The 23868-nt window shown below is 44.7% G+C and overlaps 1 protein-coding gene across 2 annotated transcripts in view; it reads left to right on the top strand.

Annotated features, from left to right (window-relative positions):
- The window catches only part of MPHOSPH9 (M-phase phosphoprotein 9), a 79163-nt gene that overhangs the window by 7356 nt on the left and 47939 nt on the right, over window positions 1-23868 (top strand). The window contains exons 4-8 of one of the 2 annotated variants that reach the window (XM_025401015.1): window positions 3963-4052; window positions 5164-5678; window positions 9187-9310; window positions 13981-14071; window positions 18919-19025. In XM_025401015.1, coding sequence (XP_025256800.1) covers window positions 3963-4052; window positions 5164-5678; window positions 9187-9310; window positions 13981-14071; window positions 18919-19025 — 927 coding nt within the window. The remainder of the gene's footprint in view (window positions 1-3962; window positions 4053-5163; window positions 5679-9186; window positions 9311-13980; window positions 14072-18918; window positions 19026-23868) is intronic. The other variant, XM_025401016.1, reaches the window with a different exon arrangement.

Genomic DNA, 23868 nt, shown 5'->3' with positions numbered 1-23868 from the left:
CAAGACCCTGTCTCTACAAATACAAATACATACATAAATTAGCTGGGCATGGTGGCATGGGATCTGTAGTCGTAGCTACTTGGGAGGCTGATGTGGGAGGATCACTTGAACCCAGGAGGTCAGGGTTGCAGTGAGCTATGATCACAGCACTACACTGCAGCCTAGGTGACAGACTGAGACCCTGTCTCTCTCTATATATAAAAATAGAGAACCTGTAATCCCAGCACTTAAGGAGGCGGAGGTAGATAGCTTGAGCCCAGGAGTTTGTGACCTGCTTGGGCAACATAACTAGACCCCCTCAGTAAAAAAAAAAAAAAAAAAAAACCTTACATATAAATTTTGTTTCATAGAATAATGCTCAAGATAGACTTTCTTAAGGCTGAATTTGATAGTTTTTAATAGAAATGTATAAACCATTATTAATTCTTAGAAAGCACTAGATCTTACTTTAAACGTTAATTATACTTTTAAAAGCATAATTTGTGTTATTTTTTAGCAAGTAGAGTAAGCGAAATGAAAGATTACCTGGTTTAAGAATTCAATAGCAGCAACTGCTAAGTATAATTATTTATATCCATTATCCATAATTATTGGAATTATAAGAAAGTATTACTATATGCTTAAAAAAATTGAGTTTTCAGTTTTTATACTTTATGCTTGTTTGCATATAATAATCAGTATGTACTAATGTGAAAGACCTTTAAAAATGCCCATACAAATGCAATTAAAAATGGAATGTTTTATTAAATATATTAAATGTTTCCCCTAATGTATCTACTTATTAGCTTTTTGTTTGTTGTTTTTTTTTTGAGATGGAGTCTGGCGCTGTGGCCCAGGCTGGAGTGCAGTGGCTGGATCTCAGCTCACTGCAAGCTCTACCTCCCGGGTTTGCGCCATTCTCCTGCCTCAGCCTCCCGAGTAGCTGGGACTACAGGCGCCCGCCACCTCGCCTGGCTATTTTTTTGTATTTTTTAGTAGAGACGGGGTTTCACTGTGTTAGCCAGGATGGTCTCGATCTCCTGACCTCGTGATCCACCCGTCTCGGCCTCCCAAAGTGCTGGGATTACAGGCTTGAGCCACCGCGCCCGGCCTTGTTTGTTTTTGAGACAGAGTCTCGCTCTGTTGCCCAGGCTGGAGTGCCATGGTGCGATCTTGGCTCATAGCAACCACTGTCTCCCAGGTTCAAGTGATTCTCCTGCCTCAGTCTCTCGAGTAGCCGAGATCACAGGCGAGTGCCACCATGCCCACCTAATTTTTATATTTTTAGTAGAGAAGGGGTTTTGCCATGTTGGCCAGGCTGGTCTCGAACTCCTGACCTCAGGTAATCTGCCTACCTTGGCTTCCCAAAGTGCTGGGATTACAGGCATAAGCCACCATGGCTGGCCCTCATTAGCTTTTGATACCTGAATTAACATGCTTTAGGACAAAGGAGGCATTGCCATAATGTAGTTTAACTTCTGGAAAATTTGTGTTTAACTAGAAATTGTTACTTTTAACAATTTGAAATCAACATGTTTTTTTGACATCAGCATCTTAAGTCAGAATCAGAATATATTCCCCTCCATACCTCTCCCCTCCCTTCCCTCCCATCTCCCTTCTCCTTCCTTCCCTCCCTCCCTTCCTCCCTTCTTTTTGTTTCTTTTTCTCCTCTTTCATTCTCTTTCGTTTTTATTTTTTATTATTTATTTATTTATTTATTTATTTTTTGAGACGGAGTCTCGCTCTGTTGCCCAGGCTGGAGTGCAGTGGCCGGATCTCAGCTCACTGCAAGCTCTGCCTCCCGGGTTTACGCCATTCTCCTGCCTCAGCCTCCCGAGTAGCTGGGACTACAGGCGTCCGCCACCTCGCCCGGCTAGTTTTTTGTATTTTTAGTAGAGACGGGGTTTCACCATGTTAGCCAGGATGGTCTCAATCTCCTGACCTTGTGATCCGCCCGTCTCGGCCTCCCAAAGTGCTGGGATTACAGGCTTGAGCCACCGCGCCCGGCCTCTTTTTTATTTTTTTAAATAGGGTCTCACTCTGTCACCCAGGCTGGAGTGCAGTGGCACAACCTCTGTTCACTGCATCTTCAACCTCTTGGGCTCAAGCCATCCTCCCACGTCAGCCTCCCGAGTAGCTGGGACTACAGGTGCATACCACCATGCCCAGCTAATTTTTGTATTTTTTGTTGAGACAAGGTTTTGCTATGTTGCCCAGGTTAGTCTTGAACTCGTGAACTCAAATGATCCACCCACCTTGGCCTCCCAAAGTGCTGGAATTACAGGCATGAGTCACCGTGCCTAGCCTCTGAGCTCTCTTTTTATAACAGCTTTCAAAATAACATCAATTTCTATTATCCTAAAATGAAATTCATAGGTAAAATAACCTACCTGTACCCACTTTAAAAAATCAATAACATGTATTTGGATATATCCATGTGAGGCACATGTTCATTAGAAGACATAATGAAGTAGTCATGTTTACCTGTATGTAGACTCACTGTGAATTCAGCAGCTGAACACAGATCGATGTAGCTATGGTGTGTTGATGATCCAGGTATTGTATACAGCACCTCCACTGGTAACATGCTTTTCTGAAAGGGTGACGAACTTCTCATGAGATTTTGAAACAAGTTTGTTTTGATGTTATGAATACTGTGCAAAATATTTATTGTTTTGTAATATAAAATGGACACAGGACAATTCTTCATCGTGGGGGACTGCCCTATGATCTGCATGCCTGGACCCTGCCCACTAAATGCCAGTGATGTCCCCCCAGCTTTGTCATGACTGTGACCTTACAGATTTCCAACATGGAGTTGCTTCCCCATTGAGATCACTGCATCATATTTAAATTTAAAACTTAGGCCTGTAATCCCAGCACTTCAGGAGACCGAGGCAGATGGATCAGTTGAGGTCAGGAGTTCGAGAACAGCCTGGCCAACATGGTAAAACCGTGTCTCTACTAAAAAAAATAAAAATTAGCCAAACATGGTGACACATGCCTGTCATCTCAGCTGCTTGGGAGGCTGAGGCACGAGAATTGCTTGAACTCGGGAGGCGGAGGTTGCAGTGAGCCCAGATCATGCCACTGTGCTCCAGCCTGGGCGAGAGAGCGAGAGACCCCGTCTCAAAAAATAAATAAATAAAACTTAATCCTCTTAGCCACCTATGAGATGTTGTTATTCCCATTTTATAAAGTAGGAAACTGAGGTACAAATAAATTTGTCCAGGACCCCACAAGTTTTTAGTGGAGAGCTTGGAGTTAGAGTGGGGCAGGGGTAGGAGACAGAGTTCACAAAGTGAACAATTAAGAGACTTTCTGATGTGGCAAATGCTATGAAGGAAATACATAGGATGATAAGAAAGAAAGGAACTGTTAGGATGGTTTGAGAAGATGACAGTTAGGCTGAAATTGCAGGGTGGGAAGACAGCAGTCAGGATGGGAAGACAGCAGTCAGGATGGGAAGACAGCAGCCATTGTGAGAGCTGAGCAAGAGCTTGCCAGGTGGCGGGCACAGCAGGTGCTCAGCTGTGAGGTGGGAGACAATTGTGGCATGCTCAAGAACAGGATGCCTGGGAGGCAGGTGTGCAGCCAGCAAGGGACAGAGGGCTGGGATGAAGTGGGGAGGTGCGTAGGAGCCAGACAGTGCAGAGCCGTCTAAGGAGAGCTTAGGAGTGGAAAGATGCTGAAAGGCTTTACACAGGCAGGTAGTTTTCATAGCCACTTCCTGCTGTTGTGTATTGCTGCATATGGTCTGTGGCTGAAAGTCTCCCAGCCTTGAGGCTGAATGTAGCCTTCTGTAGAACTCCCTGCTCCCTTGGTGTGACGTGCTGGCATACTCCAGCTATGAGAGTGCTGATGGCTCTTGGGATTCGGGATGGATCATGACCTAAAAAGTGCTCTTTTACACTGGAGGAATTGTTCTGTGAAATGTTAAGTCAAAAAATTATTTTTAACTAACATATTTTATAATTTAATAGACCAGGTGGTTACAGCTATTCAATTTGGTGGAAAAACAATGCCAAGAACAGATAGTTGCCCAGCAGGAGCAGTTCCACAACCAAATTCAAGTAAGTTGCCATTTACATTGATTCCTTTTTTATATACATATACATATACATACACAACACATATAGAAATGGAGTCTCACTCTTGTCGCCCAGGTTGGAGTGCAGTGGCATGATCTCAGCTCACTACAACCTCTGCCTCCTGGGTTCAAGCCATTCTCCTGCCTCAGCGTTCCGAGTAGGTGAGATTACAGGCACCCGCCAACACGCCTGGCTAATTTTGGTATTTTTAGTAGAGACGGGGTTTTGCCATGTTCGCCAGGCTGCTCTCGAACTCCTGACCTCAGGTAATCCACCCGCCTCGGCCTCCTGCCTGGCACTTTTTAAATTTTATTTTTATTTATTTTTTTTGAGATGAAGTCTCACTCTGTTGCCCAGGCTGGAGTGCAATGGCACGGTCTTGGCTCACTGCAACCTCCACCTCCCAGGTTCAAGCAATTCTCTTGCCCCAGCCTCCTGAGTAGCTGGGAATACAGGTGTGTGCCACCATAACTGGCTAATTTTTGTATTTTTATTAGAGACAGGGTTTCATCATGTTGGCCAGGCTGATCTTGAACTCCTGACCTCGTGATCTGCCTGTCTCGGCCTCCCAAAGTGCTGGGATTACAGGCATGAGCCACCACGCCCAGCGTCCTTTTTTATATTTGTAAGAAAAAACAATATGTTATATCAATTTTTTTTTTTTTTTGAGACAAGGTCTCACTCTGTCACCCAGGCTGGCGTGCAGTGACACGATTTTAGCTGACTGCAACCTCTACCTCCTGGATTCAAGAAATTCTCTTGCCTCAGTCTCCTGAGTAGCTGGAATTACAGATGTGCACCACCATGTCTGGCTAATTTTTAGTAGAGTCAGAGTTTCACCATGTTTGCTAGGCTGGTCTTGAGCTCCTGACCTTGTGATCTGCCCACCTTGCCCTCCCAAAGTGTTGGGATTGCAGGTGTGAGCCACCGTGCCTGGCCACTAGCCTCAATTTTGTTTATAAACTAAAGATAAAGCATCACATTTTTTTAGAATGATATTTCATCATATTTTGAAACATGATATTCTTGTAACAGTCATAAAAATATGATGTTTAATATACTTTCTTACCCAAATCTAACTTTTTATTTCCAGCATATACAGGAGGAGATAAAAAATTTAGTCAAATTACAGACTAGTAGTGCTTCCTGTGAAGGAAATTCTTCAAACAAACAAGTATCTTCGGAAAGTCAAATGGGTTTTTTTTCTGAAAGCAGTGAGAGAAATGAATCTGTTATCCATTATCCTGAATCCACAGAACCTGAAATACAGCAAGAAACGTCCACTTCACAACCAGACTGCAATGTGGATAGTAGCTCAGTAAGCAGTGGATATGGCACCTTTTGTATCTCAGATTTAAATCCGTACAAATCTAAAGACCCTAAGGAGTTCATGGAGCACGTAGATGTTCCCAAAGGACAGTATGTTGCACCTGCGGTGCCAGCTGATTCACTTGTAGATGGTGTGAAAAATGAGAGTTTTTATGTACAGACTCCTGAAGAGTGCTGTGCGTCTTTAAAGGAAGATGTATCCATTTTTCCTGGTGAATTTGAACATAATTTTCTTGGTGAAAATAAGGTTTCTGAAGTATACAGTGGGAAAACAAATAGGTAAGTAGAATTTCCATCATTCGAAGGGAGTTTATTACATTTAGAATCTAGTAAATAAAGTTCCTTTTAATGGACTATAATAGAATGGGATGTATTTGAACATTTATCAGTTTGTTGCCTGTAGAAAATTGAAATAAACAAATCACACCACACTATATTCTTTTTTTTTTTTGAGACGCAGTCTCGCTCTGTTGCCCAGGCTGGAGTGCAGTGGCCGGATCTCAGCTCATTGCAAGCTCTGCCTCCCGGGTTTATGCCATTCTCCTGCCTCGCCCTCCCGAGTAGCTGGGACTACAGGCGCCTGCCACCTTGCCTGGCTAATTTTTGTATTTTTTAGTAGAGACGGGGTTTCACCGTGTTAGCCAGGATGGTCTCGATCTCCTGACCTCGTGATCCGCCCGTCTCGGCCTCCCAAAGTGCTGGGATTACAGGCTTGAGCCACCGCGCCTGGCCCACACCACACTATAGTCTAATGACACTGACTTTCTTCCCATCTGTAATGTTGTAAGACTGCTAAACTCTTAAGGTCGGAAACTTTGCCGGAAAATAGAAAAGATATTTTTAGCAGACAGGACTGTATCAATAGTGGAAGTTTGTCACACATGTTCATGTAATTTGAATAATTTTTTTTTTTTAAAGGTGGGGGTCTTACTTTGTTGTCCAAGCTGGTGTGCAGTGGTGCAATTATAGCTCACTGCAGCCTAGAATTCCTGGGCTCAAGTGATCCTCCTGAGTAGCTAGGACTATGAGTGCATGCTATGTTATCATGTCTAGCTGAAACTGAAAATTATATACGAGGTTACCCAATTTTATGTTTTTTTTTTTTTTTTTTTTTTTTTGACATGGAGTCTTGTTCTGTCTCCTAGGCTGGAGTGTAGTGGCGCAATCTCAACTCACTGCAACCTCTGCCTTCCTGGTTCAAGTGATACTCCTGCCTTAAGCCTCCTGAGTAGCTGGGACTACAGGTGCGGGCCACCACACCTGGCTAGTTTTTGTATTTTTAGTAGAGACATAGTTCCACTATGTTGGGCAGGCTGGTCTGTCTCCTGACCTCAGGTGATCTGCCCACCTTGGCCTCCCAAAGAGCTGGGATTACGATGTAAGCCACTGCGCCTGGCCCCAGTTTTATGTTTTTTATTTTCTTTTTTCTAGTCTGTATCCTGCTGAATGTTTTTGTTTCTTTTGTTTTGTTTTTATTTATTTATTTTTTAAGATGGAGTCTCACTCTGTCACTCAGGCTGGAGTACAGTGGTACGATTGTAGCTCACTGCAACCTCTACCTCCTAGGTTCGTATGATTTTCCTGCCTCAGCCTCCTGAGTAGCTGGGACTACAGGCATGTACCACCACGTCCAGCTAATTTTTGTATTTTTAGTAGAGACCGGGTTTTCCCGTGTTGGCCAGGCTGGTCTCGAACTCCTGACCTCAAGTGATCTGCCCACCTTGGCCTCCCAAAGTGCTGGGATTATAGGCGTGAACCACTGTGCCCGACCTGAATTTTTTTATGTATAAGAAGAATTTTTGGCCGGGCGCGGTGGCTCAAGCCTGTAATCCCAGCACTTTGGGAGGCCGAGACGGGCGGATCACAAGGTCAGGAGATCGAGACCATCCTGGCTAACCCGGTGAAACCCCGCCTCTGCTAAAAAAAAATACAAAAAACTAGCCGGGCGAGGTGGCGGGCGCCTGTAGTCCCAGCTACTCGGGAGGCTGAGGCAGGAGAATGGCGTAAACCTGGGAGGCGGAGCTTGCAGTGAGCTGAGATCCGGCCACTGCACTCCAGCCTGGGCGACAGACCGAGACTCCGTCTCAAAAAAAAAAAAAAAAAAAAAAAGAATTTTTATAAATTTAGTGACATTTCATGACAAAGGAGGCTTTTTGGTAAACTGGCTGAATGTTTGTAAAACAATCCTTAAAACTTTCATAATTTATCCCAAATTTTTAGTTTCATATCCCTGAATTGTGTCATCTAAAGCAACACAAATCTTATGTATGTTCAAGTATAATGATTGGTTTATGCCAACAAATACACTTTCATTGTAGAGATACATTTAGCACTTGGAAAGGGAAATGTGGTGGTTTTTGTTCTAGTCTATGGCTACAGACTTTATGTATTATTATTATTATTTTTTTCTTTTTTTTTTTGAGACGGAGTCTCGCTCTGTCACCCAGGCTGGAGTGCAGTGGCTGGATCTCAGCTCACTGCAAGCTCTGCCTCCTGAGTTTACGCCATTCTCCTGCCTCAGCCTCCCGAGTAGGTGGGACTACAGGCGCCCGCCACCACGACCGGCTAGTTTTTTGTATTTTTTAGTAGAGATGGAGTTTCACCGTGTTAGCCAGGATGGTCTCGATCTCCTGACCTCGTGATCCGCCTGTCTCGGCCTCCCAAAGTGCTGGGATTACAGGCTTGAGCCACCGCGCCCAGCCGACTTTGTGTATTATTAGTCACTGTTAGTCTTTTTTTTTTTTTTTGAGACGGAGTCTCACTCTGTTGCCCAGGCTGGAGTACAGTGGTGTGATCTCAGCTCACTGCAAGCTCTGCCTCCCGGGTTCCTGCCATTCTCCTGCCTCAGCATCCTGAGTAGCTTTTAGTAGAGACGGGGTTTCACCGTGTTAGCCAGGATGGTCTCGATCTCCTGACCTCATGATCCACCCGCCTCGGCCTCCCAAAGTGCTGGGATCACAGACGTGAGCCACTGCGCCCGGCCAATCACTGTTAGTCTTTTTGTTTACTTTGCCTTTGATAATAAGAAATTGAAAAAGTGATGTAGGTGAATTAATAAAAATTCATTATCTTACCACTATTAGAAAAAACAACTGACTGGGCACAGTGGCTCACACTTGTAATCCCAGCACTTTGGGAGACTGAGACGTGTGGATCACTTGAGCCCAGGAGTTCGAGATCAGCCTGGGCAACATGGCAAGACCTTGTCTCTACAAAAAAAAAAAAATACAAAAATTAGCTGGGTATGGTGGTGCCCACCTGTGGTCCCAGCTACTCGGGAGGCTGAGGTGGGAGGATCACCTGAGCTGAGGAAGGTCAGGCTGCAGTGAGCTGTGATTGCACGACTGCCACTGCATTCTAGCCTGGGTGTTAGAGAGAGTCTCTATTTAAAAAAAAAAAGAAAAACAACTGAAAGCAACTGGTGGTTAGCTTTATATATGAAGTACAGTATCTAAAGAAGTAATTTTGGAACCCAGTGTGGTGGCTCATGCCTGTCATCCCAGTACTTTGGGAGACTGAGGCAGGCAGAGGTCAGGAGTTTGAGACCAGTCTGGCCAACATGGTGAAACCCCATCCCTAGTAAAAATACAAAAATTAGCTGGGTGTGGTGGTGCGTCTGTATTCCTAGCTATTCAGTCAGGAGACTGAGGCACGAGAATTGCTTGAACCTAGGAGATGGAGGTTGCAGTGAGCTGAGATTGCGCCACTGTACTCCAGCCTGGGTGACACAGCAAGACTCTGTCTCAAAACCAAAAAAAAGTAATTTTGGTTTTCTCTTCTTAAATAGTAATGCTATAACATCATGGGCACAAAAACTGAAGCAGAACCAACCAAAGAGAGCACATGTAGAAGATGGAGGTTCAAGATCTCAACAAGGAAATGCGCAAAGCAAGAAGACACCAATTGAGAAAGTAGGTGACAAATCACTTTCCCTGCGGGCTCCAGTACTGATGATTGTGTGGGTTTAGTACATGCTCATAAACAAAATTCTCATGCCCTTTCTTTTATATTGTTAATTTGTTCATTTATACATTTTTTTTTTTTGAGATGGAGTTTCACTCTTGTGGCCCAGGCTGGAGTGCAATGGCGTGATCTCGGCTCACTTCAACTTCCGCCTCCCCGGTTGAAGCGATTCTCCTGTCTCATCTCCCTGAGTACCTGGGATTACAGGCGTGTGCCACCATGCCTGGCCAAGTTTTGTATTTTTAGTAGAGACGGGGTTTCACCATGTTGGCCAGGCTGGTCTCAAACTCCTGACCTCAGGTGATCCACCCACCTTGGCCTCCCAAAGTGCAGGGTTTACAGGCGTGAGCCACTGTGCCCAGCCCGTTTATACATCTTTCTTTTGTGTTTCAGAGGATTAGAAATAATGATTTGCTGTAAGTGTTTCTTCTTTAGTAGGCTGGAAATCAAGGCTAATAAAGGATAAAATATTATGAAAATGAATCATTTGCAAAGGTCCTATTTCTCTTTGTACTGCAAATGTTTACATTTAGCCAGAGAGTAACCCATTTAATTGTTTAAAATAAACTTTCTTTTTTAATTTTAATTTTTAATTTTTTATTATTATTATTTTTTGAGACAGAGTCTTGCTTTGTCCCCCAGGCTGGAGTGCAGTGGCGCTATCTCGGCTCACTGCAAGCTCCGCCTCCCGGGTTCACGCCATTCTCCTGCCTCAGCCTCCCGGGTAGCTGTGATTACAGGCATGTGCCACCATGCCCAACTAATTTTTTTTTTTTGAGACGGAGTCTCACTCTGTCCCCCAGGCTGGAGTGCAGTGGCGCGATCTCGGCTCACTGCAAGCTCTGCCTCCCGGGTTCACGCCATTCTCCTGCCTTAGCCTCCCGGGTAGCTGTGATTACAGGCATGTGCCACCATGCCCAACTAATTTTTTTTTTTTTGAGACGGAGTCTCACTCTGTCCCCCAGGCTGGAGTGCAGTGGCGTGATCTCGGCTCACTGCAAGCTCCGCCTCCCGGGTTCACGCCATTCTCCTGCCTCAGCCTCCCGAGTAGCTGGGACGACAGGCGCCTGCCACCGCGCCCTGCTAATTTTTTGTATATTTAGTAGAGACAGGGTTTCACCGTGGTCTCGATCTCCTGACCTTGTGATTCTCCCACCTCGGCCTCCCATAGTGCTGGGATTACAGGTGTGAGCCGCGGCGCCCGGCCCCCGACTGATTTTTTTGTATTTTTAGTAAAGACGGGGTTTCACCATGTTGGCCAGGCTGGTCTAGAACTCCTGATCTCAGGTGATCCACCCGCCTCAGCCTCCCAAATGCTGGGATTACAGGCGTGAGCTACCAGTTAGTTCTATTTTAGAAAAGCCATTTAGCACTGTGTTCTGTTTTAGAAAAGTAATTTAGTACTGAATTGGTAGGTCTATTTTAGAAAAGCCCTTTAGTTTAGAACTGTGTTGGTAGTTCTATTCTGTTGACTCTCTGTGCCATCAAGGATGGTGTATCCTTGTTCGGTATGATAGCAGAAAAACATTTGGAGATGGGTAAATTTTGCTTTTTCTCATTGGGATAGATTGGTATAAAGGGAGAATGTTTTCATATACAGTAGTTTCTTTTCTTCTGTTTTTGCTAAGATTACAGGTCTTCTTGTGCAGACTTCCGCTTCTGATAAACTTTGGCCTTGTGGTTATGTACTCGGTGGGTTCACCGATGTTCTCGCTGTCCTTTGTGATTGTAGCTCAGTATATATATGCCATGTAGCCCCATGGTTCTGCCTTTGCTGCACATTAGACTCACCTGAGGAGATTTAAAACTACTTCTCCTGGCTTCCAACCCTAGGTGCTAACCTGTGTTTTGGGACTTTAATCAGGTGATGCTAATGTGCGGTAGAGTCTAGGAGCCGCTGGTTAATTAGGCCACTGCCTAATTTTCCTTCTCTATTCAGTGGAGAATCAGACCAGCTGCCCATGGTCTGGCCCTGCCTTTGAAATACTCTTCTGCTCACATCTTCTACCTCTTGTGATCATAGGGCAGAAAGTGGAGGCAGTGAGGAGGCAGTGATTCCCTCTGAGTCTTTCTTTGATCAGCTCCTGGACAAGTTTTAGTTTTCCTTTTTTTGGGTAATTGAAATATTCAGTATTAAATTACTACGGGAAATCAAGTTTCTTTGATATTTCCGAACCCTAAATGATTTTGAACTCATGGTGGTTGTTGAATCAGAGACGCCCCCGCCCCCCGAAATGCACTTCTTACGTGATTCTGGATTCACAAAAGTTAGAACTGGCCAGGTGCGGTGGCTCATGCCTGTAATCCCAGCACTTTGGGAGGCCGAGGTGGGTAGATCATGAGATCAGGAGATCGAGACCATCCTGGCTAACATGGTGAAACCCTGTCTCTACTAAAAATACAAAAAATTAGCCGGGCGTGTGGTGGGCGCCTGTAATCCCAGCTGCTCGGGAGGCTGAGGCAGGAGAATGGTGTGAACCCGGGAGGCGGAGCTTGCAGTGAGCCGAGATCGCGCCACTGCACTCCAGCCTGGGCAACAGAGCGAGACTCGGTCTCAAAAAAAAAAAAAAAAAAGTTAGAACTTTCCTCTTTATTTAGTTATGTTTCTTCTCTCATTGGTTTTAGTTTCAGTCTAAAGCAGAGAATGCTTGTTATCCGGATTCTCTTATCCAATTTTCTTTTTATACAATGGTAGTTTATTTTGGGTAAATAGCACCTTTGAAGTAATTTTGAAATTGCATATTGTTTAGCAGAAGGGTTTTCCAGGGCTTGAGTTGCTCTTTGTTTCCTTGGTCCTTTGTCTTGGACAGACTCGACTTTCCCATTTCACAGGCCGAGGGGCTTCGGTGGTGGTTTTTCAGATGGGCTAATATGGTTACTGAAACTCATTAAGGTCCTTGTGCTAAGCTTAGGCCAGCTTCTTGGGCTAAGAGGGTTTATTTTTAGAAGGGCTTTTCATTGCACCCTACTTTTACTTTTAATTAAAAGCTGGGCCTGTTTTCTTCAGTGGATGCCTTGTTTCCCCGGAAGAGTGCAGCAGGCGGCTCTGTAAGGTAAGCCCCTGCCAGCCCACTGTGTGTGTGCAGCAGCCGAGTGCACTGAATTTGCATCTCAGAATCCAGACGAGGACAAAATATTTTGCTTGGGATTGTTTGACTTGGACTTTTACTTTTCCAGTCACCTTCTTGATGTTTTTTTTCTTTCTTTTTTTTTTTTTTTTTGACGGAGTCTTGCTCTGTCACCCAGGCTGGAGTACAGTGGGGTGATCTCGACTCACTGCAAGTTCCACCTCCCGGGTTCACGCCATTCTCTTGCCTCAGCCTCCCAAGTAGCTGGGACTACAGGCACCCACCATCACAACTGGCTAATTTTTTGTATTTTTAGTGGGGACGGGGTTTTACCCTGTTAGCCAGGATGGTCTCGATCTGCTGACCTTGTGATCTGCCCACCTCAGCCTCCCAAAGTGTTGGGATTACAGGCGTGAGCCACCGCACCCGGCCTTCTCTTGGTCTCAAGTAGTGAGACAAATTGAAACAGGTGGAATTTCTTCCTTGATGAGAGAGAAAATAAGTGGTGCCTTATAAGGCTGATGTGTTAATCCCCCTTCTTTGTAGGTAGTGTTATCTCAGTGTGATTTTACTTTGGCAGTGGGTTCATGGATGGTTACATACTCTTTACAGGAATTAAAAGTTTGATGAGGGACCTGATAAGATAAATTCCGATAGGAATATTCTCATCACATGTCTCTGGAAACATTTCTTATGACAGTATCAGAGATGTTGTGAGGATTGATTTGCTCAGAATTTTTACTAGGATTGATAAGTAAGCAGGGACTAGTAACCAATTGTTTGTATATAGGAAGTAGTCTACTACTTAAGGCTCATATTATTGATTTATGATTTTTAGAGTTAATCTGATTTATTGTAATTATAATGATAAAAATGAATTGTTAGAGCTTTTAAATTTTTATACTAAATGACTTTAATTCTAGGCACCTCAAATTTGTTTTGGAAGTAAATGGCAAATTATAAATACATTTTAGGTCTGAACTCATGAAATAATACCTGCCCCCATTTTTCTCCTAGCTCCACAGAGAACTGAAATAAACTTTTGTAAATTACACAGGCAAAAAAAAAATATTTGACAGTGAATTCCTATTAGTTAGCATTCTTGTAACCATGGGGAAACCAGGCTTTTTTCTTTTTTTGTTACAGAGTCTTGCTCTGTTGCCCAGGCTAGAGTGCAGTGGCACGATCTCAGCTCACTGCGACCTCTGCCTCCCGGGTTCAAGTGATTCTCGTGCCTCAGCCTCCAGAGTAGCTGGGCTTATAGGCACCCACTACTGTGCCCAGCTAATTTTTGTATTTTTAGTAGAGATGGGGGTTTCATCATCTTGACCAGACAGGTTTCGAATTTTTGACCTCGTGATCCACCCACCTCGGCCTCCCAAAGTGCTGGGATTACAGGCGTGAACTACCGCACCTGGCCCAGGCTTTCTTCTTTGTGAACCCTTTGAAGGTTTCTCTACACTTGGTTTGATGCCTGGCTCTCATTCCTTGGGTCAGCAGATGGTGCCTAATGACTTTTAGCTGTCAACCAATAGTTTTCTTTCTTGTAGTCTGATTTTGCTGCTGCTACACATCCTCGTGCTTTTTACCTCAGTAAACCAGATGAAACTCCAAATGCTTGGATGTCTGATTCAGGAACAGGTATGATACTTAAATTTTTATTTTTTTAACCTAAGCTACACTCAGAGGAAGGTACTTAGTTTTTTAGAGCATTATTTTTAGAAAACAACTTGCCTACATTTCTCCTTATAGGATGATACTGTATAGTAGTATGGTTTTGTAAATATGTTATGTGTTGTGGTGTTCTCTGGTAGCAGCCTTACCTTTGTCTGTTTTGTTTTTTGAGACGGGGTCTCACTCTGTTGCCCACGCTGGGGTGCAGTGGTGTGATCACAGCTCACTGCAGCCTCAACCTCCTGGGCTCAAGTGATCCTCCCACCTCAGCTTCCCAAGAATAGCTGGGACAACAGGCGGCACCACCATGCCCAGCTACTTTTTGTATTTTTTTGTAGAGACAGGGTTTCGCCGTGTTGCCTCAGCTGGTTGTGAACTCCTGGGTGCAAGCAATCCACCTGCCTCAGTTTCTCAAAGTGCTGGGATTACCAGACTTCAGCCACCACGCCCAACCACCTTTCTTGTCTTTTTTTTTTTTTTTTTTTTTTTGAGACGGAGTCTCGCTCTGTCCCCCTGGCTGGAGTGCAGTGGCGCGATCTCGGCTCACTGCAAGCTCCGCCTCCCGGGTTCATGCCATTCTCCTGCCTCAGCCTCCCGAGTAGCTGGGACTACAGGCGCCCGCCACCGCGCCCGGCTAATTTTTTGTATTTTTAGTAGAGATGGGGTTTCACCATGGTCTCGATCTCCTGACCTTGTGATCCACCCGCCTCGGCCTCCCAAAGTGCTGGGATTACAGGCGTGAGCCACCGCGCCCGGCCTCTTGTCTTAATTTATGTTACAAGATCTGTAAAGAGAATGAAGTACTTTTGCAGTTGTTTTGAACAGCTATAAAAATTATCAACCTTTTTTGGGTAGTTCAAAATGAATTAAATTCAAACCCTCTGAGCCATCCTTTACACTCCATGGTGAGCTTATTCCAATCTAATTGCTTTATATACAGACTTTTTTCCCCGCCCCCCATATCCCACATCCAATTCATCAGGATGAATTAGCTTTGCCTTACAAAACTTTCTAGAATCCCACCACTTCTCACCACCTCCACGGCTTCCAGCCTAAGAGTGGCCTCTCATCTATCACCTGGGTTGCTGCTGTCTTCTTAACTAGCCTCCCCACTTCCACTCTTGCATGCTTCAGTCTGTTCTCAACATAGTAGAAAAAGTGATCCTCTGAAAAGTTAAGTCACATCGTGTGACTCCTCCGCTCCAAACCCTGTTGTTCAGAGTCCTTACAGGGGCCCACAGGGCCTAACAACCTAGCCCTGTTACCTCTTTGACCTCACTTTATACTGAGTTGTTCCTTGAATTACAGTGGGGTTATGTCCTGATAAACTCACCATAAATTGAAAATATCATAAGTTGAAAATGGGCTGGGCACAGTGGCTCATGCCTGTAATCCCAGCACTTTGAGAGGCCAAGGTGTGAGGATTGCTTGAGGCCATGAGGTTGAGACCAGCTTGAGCAACAAGTTGAGACCTCATCTCTACAAAAGAGTTAAAACAGTAGCCAGGGGTGGTGATGCACCTGTAGTGCTAGCTACTTGGAAAGCTGAGATGGGAAGATTGCTTGAGTCTGGGAGGTCAAGGCTGCAGTGAGCCATGATCACACCACTGCACTCCAGCCTGGGCAACACCAAGACCTTGTCTCAAGGAAAAAAAAAAAGTGAAAATGCATTTAGTACACCTAGCTTATTAAAGATCATAACTTAGCCTAGTGTACATTAAATGTGCTCAGAACGCTTACATTAGCCTACAGTTGGGCGAAGTTATCTAACACAAAGTATTTTATAATAAAGTATTGACTATTTCATATACTTTATTGAATACTGAGAGTGAAAACAGAATGGTCATACAGGTACTCAAAGTATGGTTTCTACTGACTGCATATTGCTTTTGCACCATGATAAAGTAAAAAAAAAAAAAAATGAACCATTGCAGGTTAGCGATTGTACTCTGTCCCTTTCTTTCTTTCTTTTTTTTTTTTTTGAGACAGAGTTTTGCTCTTGTTGCCTGGGCTGGAGTGCGATGGCGTGATCCCGGCTCACTGCAACCTCTGCCTCCCGGGTTCAAACAATTCTCCTGCCTCAGCCTTTAGCCTCCCAAGTAGCTGGGATGACAGGCACGTACCACCACACCCAGTTCATTTTGTATTTTTAGTAGAGACGGAGTTTGTCCATGTGGTCAGGCTGGTCTTGAACTCCTGACCTCAGGCAATCTGCCCGTGTCAGCCTCCCAGAGTGCTGGGATTACAGGCATGAGCCACTGCGCCCGGCTGTGCTCTGTCTGTTTCTTTGATGAGAAGGCAGACTGTCTGCTCAAATGTCCCAGATATGTTTTAGGACTTTTGCATTGGCTGTTTTCCATACTTGAAATGTTCTTCTCCCTGTGTGAGGGAGCTCCCTCATACATGGCTAAAATGGCTGATGCCCTCTTAATTATCCTCTCAGTAGCCAACCCTGTTCACCTGATTCAAAACTAGTGCCTGCCTACCCCACCCCCCACTACATATCCCCTTTATCCTGTTTTAAAATCTCATCAGAGTGCTTACCATCTGTATACTGCATGATTTACTTACTTTTCTTGTCTCACTCCTCCTGCCACCCCAGCCTGGCACTATAGGTGGTCAATAAACATTTGAATTACTGAATTATTTACATTGATTCTATATGTCTATACTACTCACAAAGAAATTGTCAGCTGGGTGTGGTGGCTCACACCTGTGATCCCAGCACTTTGGGAAGCCAAGGTGGGCAGATCACTTGACCCCAAGAGGTTGAGACCAGCCTGGGCAACATAGCAAAACTTCGTCTGTACACAAAATACAAAAATAAGCTGGGTGTGGTGGTGTGAGCTTATAGTCCCAGCTACTTGGGAGGCTGAAGGGGAATGATGGTTTGAGCTCGGTAGGTTGGGGCTGTAGTGAGCTGTGATTGTACCACTGTACTCCAGCCTGGGAGACAGCTCGAGGCCCTGTCTCAAAAAAAAAAAAAAAAGAAAGAAAGTAATTGTCTATTTTAAAATATATTTTAAGGTTGGACCTGGTAGCTCACAACTGTAATCCTAGCACTTTGGGAGGCCGAGGAGGGTGGATTGCTTGAGCTCTGGAGTTCGAGACCAGCCTGGGTAACATGGCAAAACCCTGTCTCTACTAAAAGTACAAAAAAATTTAGCAGGGCTTGGTGGTGTGTGCCTGTAGTCCCAGCTTCTTGTGGGGCTAAGGCAGGAGGATGTCTTGAACCTGGAAGGTTGAGACTCCAGTGAGCTGGACTGGGAGCAGTGGCCCATGGCTATAATCCCAGCACTTTGGGAGGTCGAGGCGGGAGAATCAGTTGAGATCAGGAGTTCAAGACCAGCCTGGCCAATATGGTGAAGCCCCATCTCTACTAAAAATACAAAAATTAGTCTGGGCATGGTGGCTCACACCTGTTATCGCAGCACTTTGGGAGGCCTAGGTGGGCAGATCACTTGAGTCAGGAGTTTGAGACCAGTCTGGCCAAAATGGCAAAACCTTGTCTCTGCTAAAAATACAAAAATTAGCTGGGTGTGGTGGTGCATGCCTGTAACCTCAGCTACTCAGGAGGTTGAGGCAGGAGAATCACTTGAACCTGGGAGGGCGGAGGTTGTAGTGAGCCGAGCTCGCACCATTGTACTCCAGCCTGGGCAACAGAGGGAGACTGTCTCAAAAAAAAAAAAAAAAGAAAAAGAAAAAACAAACCAAAAATTAGATGGTTGTGGTGGCGCAGCACACCTGTAATTCCAACTGCTCAGGAGGCTGAGGCAGGAGAATCGCTTGAACTCGGGAGGCGGAGGTTGCAATAAGCCGAGATCACTCCATTCCATCTTGGGCAACAGATCGAGACTCTGTCTCGAAAAAAGAGACCACAGTAGACTGAGATGGCACCACTGCACTCCAACCTGGGTGACAGAGTGAGACCCTGTCTCAAATAAAAAATAAAAAAATATATTTTATTATTTTAATTTTTTTTTGAGACAGGGTCTCACTCTGTCACTCAGGCTGGAGTACAGTGGCACTTTCTCAGCTCATTACAACCTCTGTCTCCTGGGTTCAAGCGATTGTCATGCCTCAGCCTCCCAAGTAGCTGGGATTACAGTGTGTGCCACCACACCTGGCTGATTTTTGGATTTTTAGTAGAGACAGGGTTTCACCATGTTGGCCAGGCTGGTCTCAAACTCCTGACGTTAGGTAATCCTCCTGCCTCAGCTTCCCAAAGTGCTGGGATTACAGGTGTGAGCTACTGCGCCTGGCCAAAAATATATATTTTAAATTGTACCAGCTCATCTTGACTTTTTTTTTTTTTTGAGACGGAGTCTGGCTCTGTCGCCCAGGCTGGAGTGCAGTGGCCGGATCTCAGCTCACTGCAAGCTCCGCCTCCTGGGGTTTACGCCGTTCTCCTGCCTCAGCCTCCCGAGTAGCTGGGACTATAAGTGCCCGCCACCTCGCCCGGCTAGTTTTTTGTATTTTTTAGTAGAGATGGGGTTTCACTGTGTTAGCCAGGATGGTCTCGATCTCCTGACCTAGTGATTCGCCTATCTCGGCCTCCTAAAGTGCTGGGATTACAGGCTTAAGCCACCGTGCCTGACCTTGACATTTTATATTTCAGTTTTAAACATTCGCATCCAGTTAGGACTCTTACATAATACAGAATTTAGATAACTTTTTTTCCATCAAAATTCAAATTACTTTAACTCAAAATTAGTTTCTTCCCATATTTAATTTCCTTTAGATAGAAATGTTATTCTAGAAAGCATTTTTGTTTTTTCCTCACTCTTTTCTATTCTGTGTATTTGTGCACATCAGGATTGACTTACTGGAAACTAGAGGAAAAGGATACACACCACTCTTTGCCTGAAACTTTAGAGAAGACGTTCGTATCATTGTCTTCCACAGATGTGTCACCAAACCAGGTAATTTAAAAACCTGTGGGCTGGGCACTGTGGCTCACGCCTTAATCCCAGCGCTTTGGGAGGCTGAGGTGGGCGGATCATCTGAGGTCAGGAGTTCAAGACCAGCCTGGCTAACATGGTGAAACCTTGTTTGTACTAAAAATACAAAAAAATTAGCCAGATGTGGTGGCGCGCGCCTGTTAATCCCAGCTACTTGGGAGGCTGAGGCAGAAGAATCACTTGAACCTGGGAGGCGGAGGTTGTAGTGAACTGAGATTGTGCCATTGCACTCCAGCTTGAACAACGAGAGTAAAACTCCATCTCAAAGAAAGAAAAAATTGTGTGTGTTTGTGTTTTATAATTGTTGCCAAGTACTCAAGTATAAATTTTATTTTTCAACTTCTAAAATACTGGAAAAAGTATGGGCTTTAGAATCATACTCACTTGTTTTCAAATTCAGTCTGTCATTTTTTCCTTATGTAATCTTAGCAATGCTTCTTAAAAGTGGAATTGAAGGCTTGGTGCCATGACTGAAACCTGTAATCCCAGCACTTTGGTAAGCCAAGGCGGGCGGATCACCTGAGGTTGGGAGTTCAAGACCAGCCTGGTCAACATGGTGAAACCTCATCTCTACTAAAAATACAAAAATTAGCTGGACATGGTGGCATGTACTTGTAATCCCAGCTACTCAGGTGGCTGAGGCAGGAGAATCACTTGAACCCAGGAGGTGGAGATTGCAGTGAGCCAAGGTGGTGCCACTGCACTCTAGCCTGGGTGACAGAGCGAGACTCCGTCTCAGCAAAAACAACAACAGAAAAAGGTGGAATTAAAAATTTCATATGTACATATTTCACCTTTGTAGTTTTTCTTTTTTTTCCTTTGAGATGGAGTCTTGCTCTGTCGCCCAGGCTGGAGTGTAGTGGTGTGATCTCTGCTCACTGCAACCTCCGCCTCCCGGGTTCAAGCGATTCTCCCGCCTCAACCTCCTGAGTAGCTGGGATTACAGGCACCTGTCATTATGCCCAGCTGAGTTTTGTATTTGTGTAGAGACGGGGTTTCACCATGTTGGCCAGGCTGCTCTCGAAACTCCTGACCTCAGGTGATCTGCCCGCCTTGGCCTCCCAAAGTGCTGGGATTACAGGCGTGAGCTACTGCACCCGGCCTCCTGTATTTTGATCAGGTAATGAAGGAGTAGCTGGGGAAAAGGAGAGATACTATTAAACTAACCAAGAGACATAAAAATGTATGACATGTACAGACAGACAGATGGGGCAATGTACTTGTACGCATCAGAGCCTCAGTGACAGAAACTAACTGTCTGAAAGGACAGTTCTATACTGCATGAAAGGAACAAAAAGACACAGGTCAACACAGAGAAATGAAGTATGAGGGAGGTAAGATTGTAGGGGGCAAGGCAGGCTTAGTAGGCTTTGCAGTTGCAGGGTTCATTCACAGTGTTAACTTGATCTTGAACATCAGTAAGTGGATCCTGCATTTTGTTGACTGTACAGTATTGTCAACTTCAACATTTCCCATTTCATGTTCTACCAAGAAACATTTATAAATTAGACTGATACAATGCTTTTTTTTTTTTTTACCACTTTAGAATTTATATTTTGTTCTTATGGAAAGAGTCTTTAGACTTAAACATAGATTTTATTATGTATCAGTAACTTTTTTTTTTTTTTTTTTTTTTTTAATAGATATGGGATTTTTGCTGTGTTGCCTAGGCTGGTCTCAAACTCCTAGGCTCAAGTGATTCCCCGGCCTTGGTCTCCCAAAGGGCTGGGATTACAGCTGTGAGTCACTGTGCCCCTGGCCTATTATATAACTTTTTTTTTTTTTTGAGACGGAGTCTTGCTCTGTCGCCAGGCTGGAGTGCAATGGTGTGATCTCGGCTCACTGCAACCTCCACCTCCTGGGTTCAAGCGATTTTCCTGCCTTAGCCTCCTAAGTAGCTGGGACTACAGGCATGTGCTGCCATGCCCAGCTAATTTTTTTCTGTTTTTAGTAGAGACAAGGTTCCATCATGTTGGCCAAGATGGTCTCGATCTCCTGACCTTGTGACTCACCTGCGTCAGCCTCCCAAAGTGCCAGGATTACAGGTGTGAGCCACTGTGCCTGGCTTATTATATAACTCTTATGCATACTTTAAAAAGGAAGACATAAGTGAAATAAAAGTGGCTAAAATTCTTTCCTTCTCAGAGGGTTATCTCTTCTCTTCTCTTTCTCTCTTTCTTCATGGTCTCACTCTGTTGCCCAGGCTGGAGTATAGCAACTTGATCATAAATCACTGCAGACTCAACCTCCTGGGCTCAGGCGATCCTCTTGCCTCAGTCTTCTGCGTAGCTGATACTACAGTCACGTGTAACCACACCTGGCTCATTTTTTTGTTTTTTTTTTTTTAGTAGAGGCAAAGTCTCTCTATGTTGCCCAGGCTGGTCTCTTGAACTCCTGGACTCAAGCAATCCTCCTGCCTCAGCCTCCCAAAGTGCTGGGACAAGAGCATCAGTGATTCTGCATTTCTGTAAAAAGAATGGAAAGGCCTTTCTGCTTTTTACCTGGCTTAGTATCATGTAGAACTAGCCTGCTTTGGACTCCCATGTGGAATATGTTGCTAAACGTGTCTGATTCACCCTTCTCTTAAATATTGACCCTCAGGAGCTTCATTGTAGTGTGTCGGTTTGTCTTCCAAGCTGCTGATACCTATTTGGCCAATTTTGAGCTCATAAGCAGGGAATGACAGTCTATCACAACCACAACTTGGCCCAAAGCAATTATAAGATGCCATTAATTACAAGAGTCATCCCTACTTTAGAGATGTTAACGTGACAAGAACATAAAAGTGGTGAAAAGTAGTACTTTTCTATTCCCATGAGCTTTGAATAGAATAACCCCAACTATTCCCCCAGGCCACCAGGCTGTGGCCATAGCCAGAGTAATGCTACTTTTCACAGGCTTCAGGTCTTGAAAAGGCTTCTTTAGGTTGTTGGCATGTAAGGAATGAATTCTACAGCAGGATTATGGGAATTGTGGTACTTTTTTGAGGCAGAGTCTCGCTCTGTTTCATAGGCTGGAATGCAGTGGTGCGATCTCGGCTTACTGCATCCTCTGCCTCCTGGGTTCAAGCGATTCTCTTGCTTCAGCCTCCCAAGTAGCCGGGATTACAGGCACGCGCCGCCACGCCCGGCTAATTTTTGTGCTTTTAGTAGAGATGGGGTTTCACCATATTTGCCAGGCTGGTGTCAAACTTCTGACCTCAAGTGATCCACCCGCCTTGGCCTCCCAAAGTGCTGGGATTACAGGCGTGAGCCACCACAGTATATTTTAAAGGTTTAGATTTAACAAATTAATGCCTTTAATGCACACACTCACAAGGTAGTTATAAGGTTTTAAAAATATATATTCGTGGTGCTCTGCAGCCTATGTAGGGTCTAGAAATGGGACATACATTTAAAGGTACATGATTAATGTATTCTTTCAGTGTTTTCAGTGTATCTATTGTTGAATCTGTAATCTCATTTGCGACAATGTTCACAGTTTAAATTTGAGGCCCAGGGTTAATTGGTTCTCCTCTCACACCCTATAATATGTCCCACCTTGAAATAATTTAAGCCTAAAGTTTTAATGTTTAGAGCCTAGACCTCTCTGCAACATTTTTAGTGTAGTGAAGCCCTGATTTCAGTTTTTCGAAATTAGGGTCCTATCTTCTGTTTTTTGAGATAGCGTCTTGGTCTGTCATTCAGGCTAGAGTGAAGGAGTGCAGTGGCATGATCCTGGCTCACTGCAACCTCTGCCTCCTGGGTTCAAGTGATCGTCCCATTTCAGTCTCCTGTGTCACTGGGATTACAGGCCTGTGCCACCACTCCGAACCATTTTTTGTATTTTTAGTAGAGACAGGGTTTCACCATATCAGCCAGACTGGTCTCGAACTCCCGACCTCAGGCGATCTGCCTGTCTCAGCCTCCCAAAGTGCTGGGATTACAGGCATGAGCCACCGTGTCTAGCCTAGGGTCATATCTTCTTATTTTACTAATGAATAAAGGGACTTATTTTCACTTGATCTTAGCCAAAAGGCTGAGAAGTGATGGGGGGGACTTATTTTCATTGGGTCACTTTGTGACACCTAGTTTTGGTTGGCCAACTCTTTAAACAAACATGCTTGTAACTACATAGATAAGGAACTCCACCTCTTGGTGCATTTTACTTCAGGCATATGAAATTAATTTGGCCAAAAGTTTTCTCATCCTTCTGTTATTCATTATGAAGTATTTTCTTTTCTTTTTTTCTTTTCTTTTTTTTTTTTTTGAGACGGAGTCTCACTCTGTCGCCCAGGCTGGATGGAGTGCAGTGGCACGATCTTGGCTCACTGCAAGCTCTGCCTCCCAGGTTCACGCCACTCCCCTGCCTCAGCCTCCCAAGTAGCTGGGACTACAGGAACTCACCACCACGCCCAGCTAATGTTTTGTATTTTTAGTAGAGATGGGGTTTCACCGTGTTAGCCAGGATGGTCTCGATCTCTTGACCTTGTGATCTGCCCACCTTGGCCTCCCAAAGTGCTGGGATTACAGGCATGAGCCACCACACCTGGCCTTCTTTTTTTTGAGACCGAGTTTCGCTCTTGTTGCCCAGGCTGGAGTGCAATGGTGTGATCTCAGCTCACTGCACCCTCCACCTTCCAGGTTCAAGCAGTTCTCCTGCCTCAGCCTCCCTTGTAGCTGGGATTACAGTCATGTACCATCTTGCCTGGCTAATTTTGTATTTTTAGTAGAGACGGGGTTTCTCCATGTTGGCTAGGCTGATCACCTCAAGTGATTGCCCGCCCTGGCCTTCTGAAGTGCTGGGATTTACAGGCATGAGCCAC

This window comes from Theropithecus gelada, chromosome 11, assembly GCF_003255815.1.
Source record: "Theropithecus gelada isolate Dixy chromosome 11, Tgel_1.0, whole genome shotgun sequence".
Taxonomy (NCBI): domain Eukaryota; kingdom Metazoa; phylum Chordata; class Mammalia; order Primates; family Cercopithecidae; genus Theropithecus; species Theropithecus gelada.
The sequence above is the reverse complement of the archived record's forward strand: the minus strand, read 5'-3'. Positions and strand labels throughout refer to the sequence as shown.